The 7008-nt window shown below is 54.6% G+C and overlaps 3 protein-coding genes across 3 annotated transcripts; 1 reads left to right on the top strand and 2 right to left on the bottom strand.

Moving 5' to 3' along the window:
- Positions 1-57: 57 nt before the first annotated feature.
- K437DRAFT_255051 (uncharacterized protein) lies at positions 58-2057 on the bottom strand. The gene is made up of 2 exons (XM_013389174.1): positions 1701-2057; positions 58-1639 (listed from the first exon to the last, which is right to left on the bottom strand). The coding sequence occupies exons 1-2, from the start codon at positions 1987-1989 to the stop codon at positions 138-140; spliced, it is 1791 nt and encodes a 596-aa protein (XP_013244628.1). The 5' UTR covers positions 1990-2057; the 3' UTR covers positions 58-137.
- A 324-nt stretch (positions 2058-2381) lies between these two features.
- K437DRAFT_221784 (actin-like ATPase domain-containing protein) lies at positions 2382-4836 on the top strand (the record flags this gene model as incomplete). The annotated part of the gene is made up of 4 exons (XM_013389173.1): positions 2382-2702; positions 2771-2882; positions 2941-4142; positions 4219-4836. The coding sequence occupies 4 exons, from the start codon at positions 2382-2384 to the stop codon at positions 4834-4836; spliced, it is 2253 nt and encodes a 750-aa protein (XP_013244627.1).
- Positions 4837-4913: 77 nt separating this feature from the next.
- On the bottom strand, positions 4914-6993 carry K437DRAFT_244872 (uncharacterized protein; the record flags this gene model as incomplete). The annotated part of the gene is made up of 3 exons (XM_013389172.1): positions 5625-6993; positions 5341-5561; positions 4914-5121 (listed from the first exon to the last, which is right to left on the bottom strand). The coding sequence occupies exons 1-3, from the start codon at positions 6777-6779 to the stop codon at positions 4914-4916; spliced, it is 1584 nt and encodes a 527-aa protein (XP_013244626.1). The 5' UTR covers positions 6780-6993.
- Positions 6994-7008: the final 15 nt, after the last annotated feature.

Raw genomic sequence — 7008 nt, 5'->3', positions numbered from 1 at the left:
CTATGTCTCGCGTCTGGGGATGTGTAGAGTAGGCGGTCAAGTTCAGATGAATCGAATGGGGTAAACGCGTAGCAATGGTGCATTACAAAGAGCATTACAGGGAGAGCAGGAATCACTTCGTGTGATACTCTGGCAGACTATTGTATGCGCTCAAATAATAGCGCGCTTTTGCCTAGCCGATCCTGGAGCTTAGTGTCCGGATGCGCTCCGAGCCTGTCGTCCAATCCACGCTGCGCTGGCTCGTCTTCCTTCCATCTATCTCGCGACTCTTTAAGCGATCGGTTGCGCTTTCTCTCCAGCTGATCCGAAATAAGCGTACCACCCAGCTCTTGCGGCTTGTCGCCGCCGCCAGAGCCACCGGTATCGTCATCGTCGTCACCCCACACGCTTACGCGCGGTGCTCGCATCGACCCGCGGCCTCTGATTCGGATGCCGCCAGCGGTCTGGTTGGCGAAAAGCTCGCGGACTGGCGATGCTGACCTGTCGCGATCGCGTCCACGTTCGTTTCCGGGCTCAGGCTCGCGCGTTCGCGATCGCGCATAGTCGTCCATTTCATCGTTCAGTGCATCCATGGCTGCACGCCGGTCATAGCGCCGACCCATGCGACCCTGCAGCTCGCTCGCACTCGCAGACAGGGGTTGAGGCAGTCTGTCCATTTGTGCGCGATAGCGACTGCCGCTTCGATCCTGGCCGCCTTCGTCGGCAGTCAGAAGCTCTCGGCTGTCTTTGTACTCTCCCACTTCTAGCAACTTTCCCACCACGTGTCGTCCTGCATCCCTGCCGTGCGCTCGGTACCACTCGCTCTGCTTGTAGCTCTTCTTTCCTTTGATGTCGTGGTCCTTGATGCTGAAGCGGACATACAAAGACGACACCAGGCGTCGGACATTGTAGATTGCCGAATCTTGATATCGTTGCATGCGGTCCTCGCGTTCCATCTCGCGGTAGATCTCTGGCCGTTGGTCTTCCCCATCCTCTTCCGCAGCGCCCTCTTGCGTCACTCTCGACTTCTCCGCTTCCACCCGAGCCTGCTCCTCTCGGATCTCAAACAACTTCGTTGCACTGTCGCGCTCGACGGGTGTGAACAGCCTGAGAGGTACTGGACGCGCTTTGCGGCAGGTTAGAAGTGCGATGCCGAGATCCACGTCGGAAGCCTCATCGAATGTCGTCTCTTGCTCTGCCACTTTGGCCATATCCTCAAGATCCGGTAAGCTCTCAGGGTCTCTGCCACCGGACACCTTGAATTGATCTACGTCATCGGCTTCCATCGCTTCGCCCGCTGCCTGTGGTGAAGCCGCTTCTCCATTGCCTGAAACAGCTGAACCGCCGAATTGGAAACTTTCCTTGTTCTCAATTTCGCCGTTATCCTCCACCTTCACCCGCCAGGGCTTCGGTAATATCAAATACTCCAGAGCAGTTCGGCTGCCTCTGAAATCTTTGAAGACAACGTTGCAGCTCTGATCGTCGATCCATTCCACACCTAGAGGCGCGGCGCCGCAATGAGTAAGGTAGGCGAATATGCGGGAGGTGGACAGTTGGGTGACCGGCTGGCCGGAAAGATTGAGGACTGAGAGACGAATTTGAGATAATTGCACGTCATCCAGAACAGATTCGTTGGGCTGCTGCGGTACTGGGGTGAGGTCTGCAACAAGCGCGGAGCCAGGTGAGCATGACATCACGTACAATCTTCGAAGGCTGCTCACCTTCTTCTGGATTAGGCGGCAAGAGCATCATTTCGTCCTCGTCCACGTATGGACGTGGCCTGACGTCCCTTGAGGAGCTCGCTTCTATTTCCTGTCCTACTGGCAGCACGTATATCTTTGGCTGCCTTAGATCCTCCTGTCCCTCCATCCCCGCATCCTGCGTCTCTGCTCCTTCATAAGCAGCGGATGACGCATGCATGGAGGCAGTGGTGCCTTCGAGCGAAGACTGTGCCGGCGTATCCTGCCCTCGGGCGCTTGGATCGGGTGTGCCATAATCAAGATCAGCCATGTTGACGCCCGTCCCTTGCACGTATAAATGTGTGTTGACCAGCTGAAAGCAGACAATTACAATGGATGGCGAGAAGGGTGAATAGCAATTTTGTATGGTAGGGAGTGATCAGCGCCTCTCGCTGCAATTGAATACGCGCCGCAACGGGAAGCGCTCATATTAAACACTTTATTCAGTCAGCCTTCCAGTTTGGCTTTGGAGGTTGCTCCGCTCCATATCCTCGGGTACGTCTCTGACTCCCCTTTGCTGCTGGCCACAGAAGCTACGCATGCAATCCTTCTCTCTGCCTCGCCTTCGAAATGGCATCCGCAACGAACGGCAGTGCAACAATGACGAACGGCAACACCAATGGCCGCAGTTCGTCTGCACGCCGGCCGCATAACTGCTTCACAATGCCTTTGGAGCCTCCGTGGTACTCTATCGATTCTGAGGTAGAAAGAAGCGGCGCAAATTCCAACGAAAGGACAGCTGGATCGGCGATCATCATCGATAATGGCTCCAGCGAGCTTCGCGCTGGGTTCGCATCAATCGACGAGCCGCAACCGACCCTCAGTCCAAAATGCTACTTCCCGAATGTAGTTTCGAGGTACAGGGATCGCAAGAAGAACTCCAACTTCATTCTAGCAGGGCGGGATGCGTTTTGCGACAACCAATCAAGGTCTGCAATCAAGTCACCTTTCGATGGGGACGTGGTCTGCAACTTTGATGTGATCGTGCGTGTTTTCTGACCGCACACGAGCAACGCCCTCACTGAGCTGAAGGTATGTATGATCACTTGCAGGAAAATGTACTCGATTACACCTTCATCAAGCTGGGTATCACCTCGGAAGGGAGTGTTTCCCATCCGATTCTCATGTCAGAAACACTGTGTAACCCGGCGTATAGCAGGAGTAGTGAGTACCGAGCGTGATGCAGGGTAAGGGCCCTATCTGATCCAGGGGTGCTTTGCAGTGCTCAATGAGCTCTTTTTCGAGGGCTATAACGTCCCCTCTGTCAACTACGGACTTGATGCTTTGTATTCAGCTTACTACAACGACGTCAGCGACGGTCTGATCGTTTCATCGGGAAATGCCTCAACCTATGTGCTGCCGATGCTCGCATCCCGAGGAGTCCTAAGCAACGCGAAGCGGCTTACATGGGGTGGCTCTCTGGCGACCGAATATCTTCTCAAGCTCTGCCAAATGAAGTACCCCAACTTTCCCCTGCGCGTCTCATCCAATCAAGCGGCTCTGATGCTGGAGCGACACAGTTATGTCGCCGAAGACTTCGATGCAGAGGTCAGGGCATGCGCAACCCCGGAGGGCTTGGCTGAGCGCGATGTTGTCGTCCAGTTCCCGAATGCGACAAATGCAGATGGCAGCTCAAACGTAATTCACTTGGACGGCACCACCTCACGAATAGTAGGGTCTGTCCTGGATGCAGACGATGCGGAAGCCAAGGCAGCCGAGCAAGCGGAGAAACGACGGCAGCAGGGTCTCAGGCTGCAGGAACAGACTCAAAGAATGCGAGCCGAGAAGATGCAGCAAAAGGAGAACGATTTGGAGTACTGGATGGCATTGCGTGAATTCAAGAACAAGGAGCGCAAGGCAGAATATCTCAAGAGGCTCGAGTCTGAGGGCTTTGATACTGAGCAGGAGCTGGAGACCACCATCAAACGTACACAAGCGGCTCTGAAAAGATCAAGAGCAAGAGGGGGAGGCGCTGTAGTCGAAGAAGAGGAGCAAGCGCCGCCTTCGTTCCCTTTGATCGATGTGCCAGATCACTCGCTCGATGAAGAGGGCGTCAAAGAGAAGCGGCGACAGAAGTTGATGAAGGCCGGATACGATGCGCGTATGAGGATGAAGGCAGAGAAAGCTGAAGAGGCGCGCCTTATTGCAGAAGAGCAGCAGCGTGACGAGGATGAAAGGCTGAATCGGCCTGAAGAATGGCGCAAGCGCATGCGGGGCCAGTATGAGAAGGCAATCGAGAAGATCTTGGAGAGACGAAGGCTTAAGAAAATGCTCAGCGATCGAAAAAGTCTCGCGGCGCAGCAGAGGATGAAGAGCATCACCACACTGGCGAGCGACAGTCCGCCAGGCAAGAAGCGGCGGCGCGGAGGCGATGACGATACCTTTGGCGCAGACGACGAGGACTGGGCTGTGTACAAGGAAATCGTGAGTAATTGCTGGTGCGCGACGGACATAGAAGCAGATTTCTCACAGATCACGCGCTCTGCTTTGACGCCTGCAGAAAGGGGCAGAAGACTCAGAAGAAGAGGAAGAGGAGCAACAACATTTTGAGATGCTCGAGTCGAGGCTCCTCGAGCACGATCCGAATTTCACCACAGACGACACTTGGAAGGCTCAAATAGCCAGGAAGACTCAACTGAGCGCCACATTCTTGCGCGGTAGGCATTTGCAAGAATGGGATTCCGAGGACCCGCTTTACCAACACCAGCTCCACTTGAACGTGGAACGTTTCCGAGTTCCCGAAGTGCTGTTCCAGCCGCATATGGCTGGTATCGATCAAGCAGGCTTGGATGAGCTTTGTGCGCACATCCTCAAGAACTACGACGGAATTACGAGGCGCACGCTCGCTAAGAACGTTTTCCTCACCGGTCAACATACCCAGTACCGAAACCTGGACAGCCGTCTTCGCGCGAGCTTGCAGATGACGCAGCCGATTGATGTGCAGGTGCGAGTCATTCGTGCTCAAAGCATGCGCTTCGATGCATGGCGTGGCATGGCGAAGTGGGTGTCATCCTGCGCCGATGATTTTCGGACGTCAAGCATTACTCGCGCAGAATATGACGAGAAAGGCAGCGAGTATTTTAAAGATCATGGGTTGAGCGCTGCAATGATGCCATGACGAGACATCATTGTACTGTCGACGTTACGCATTCAATGATAGGCTGCAATGAATCTGAATCGCTGGTCTTCCCCACGTCACAACTCTACAACAACGGGTGCGTCCTCGCCTTTTTCCAATTCAATGTCTTCATCCAGTCCCACATGGTTACCGCGACCTTGGGCAATGGCGCTAGCCTGGCGCACCTCCACTTCTTCGTCAAGCTCGCGTTCGAGTTCAATGCCAAATCTCGAGCGCATTGTGTTTGAGAGCGCGCGCCACGCAGACAGCAGCTTTTCATACTCGCTGATTGGTGCGATCGATGTCCCTGACTGCGCAAGTGTCGCGCCCTGAGTTGGGCACTTGACATGTTTCCCAGATGCTGCGCTCTCTGCGATGGTCCCTTCGTCATCGATGGAATCCGCGTACGAGATCGGATCACGCCTCGCCCTGCCTCCCATTTTCGAGCCTGCGGTGAAATTTCTGGGTTCATTGCCCTTCTTGCCTATGCCTCCCCCTTTAGACATCGTATTGTTCTCTTGCTCAGCCGCCGCACTCGCTGCTAATGCCCTTGCTACGTTGGTTCGGCATTTGGCCAAATTCGAAGTCAGCTGTTCCTGCATACCCTCGATGCGACTCTCCGGTGAGCTGAAGAAGTCTTCAGGTAAGAGGTTGAATTGCGCACAAAGGGACCGCAAGAAGCTCGCGACAAGAGAAGGACGTGGCTGCACGTGAGCAGCGTCTGTCTCAGATGCGGAGGGTGTATTCCGAGAATAGAGGTGGGATCCTGCATGTTTCTTCCTGGAAACCGCGTATGCTGGATGCTCCTCAAAGTCGCCTGGTGCACCGAGCAGCGCTGGCGCATTACAGAACAGCGTGACGAAATCGTTCCAATAGGACATGCAGACACTATTCTGCACGAAGACGAAGAGCAAAAAGGAAAGCTCAAAGACGACCAAGATCGGATCAAAGTCCTGCCCAGGCGCCAGTTTCCGATTACCACTGCAGACCTTCTGGCATGACTGCGCCAGAGAGATCAGCAACCAGCTTTTGTCGACGCACCAGCGCGTCAGTTCCTGTCCAGTTGCTCCTGGTGGCCAGCTGCGTCTGACGTCCATGACCGGGAGTCGTACAGGGGGAGCAGGCTCATCCGCGAAACTCGGCATTGAGGCCTCACCATTTCTGAGAATGGATGCGCGTTTATTGTCCTCTTGCTGCTTTCCGAACTGCCTGACTTGCCGACCACGAGCAAGGATTTTGTCGAGTTCAATCTCTGCTGCTTGTGCTTTGTCTCCTCTCTCTTGACGACTGAGCGCGCGTCCATGAGCGGAGCTCTGCGGCATCATTGCATCCAGCTCCATTGGCTCGACGGAAGCCAACGCGTCTGTCCAATAATCACCACTCTCGTCGTCCCTGCCAATGATAGCAGTGAGGAGTTCGTGAGCCTCGTTGCGATCCACGCTCTGCAGATTTTGCGTTGCCAGCGTCCAGTCTGCTAACTTGTGCAGTGGATATGGAGCCAACTTATGATCCAGGCTGCGCAAATGATCGAGTGAAGCGACCGTGCCCTCCGGCAATTTCGGACCGTCTTTTGAGCGCGAACTTCGAGAAGCTCGACCCGGTGGCGATGCTTCTGGGTGAACCAATCTATCTGAAGCAGCATCGTAGCGGCGGACGACCACTTGGGCTGTGTCAAAGTATCGAAAGAAAGCGCAGCGAAGTCCTTCTTGTCCAACGGCAGCTGCCGCCGAAGTCGAGGCCGCCGTCCAAGCCACGAGATGCCAGCCAGCAGGAAGGAGCTTGAAGCCTTGAAACTCTGTGTCTGTAATGTACGCCTCTAGACCGTCAATGGTAATCTGTGATCCGCGAGGGAGGTCATTGATGATGAGAAAGGCGTTGCGTTCGAACAAGCGACGAGCTTGCTCTGATGTGATTTTCGATTGGAGAGTCTTGCTTTCCGACATTGACACAGATTTCACGCCACCTTCGAACAGCTGGCAATGATTCCACTAACATGGGGCTCCGCAAGCCGGATTACTCCATTCATTATCCATGAGGATAGTGTGAGGATGAATGAAAAGGCGATGGGTTTTCGACCGGGAAGCCGGAGCCCGAAATGGTGTCCATTCTATGCGAAACCTCGACGGAATTGATTAATAAAATCCGATAGACACACATTGGGTTGCTGCTTTC

The sequence above is a fragment of the Tilletiaria anomala genome, assembly GCF_000711695.1.
Source record: "Tilletiaria anomala UBC 951 chromosome Unknown K437scaffold_18, whole genome shotgun sequence".
Taxonomy (NCBI): domain Eukaryota; kingdom Fungi; phylum Basidiomycota; class Exobasidiomycetes; order Georgefischeriales; family Tilletiariaceae; genus Tilletiaria; species Tilletiaria anomala.
This window is presented reverse-complemented; position numbering and strand designations above follow the sequence as displayed.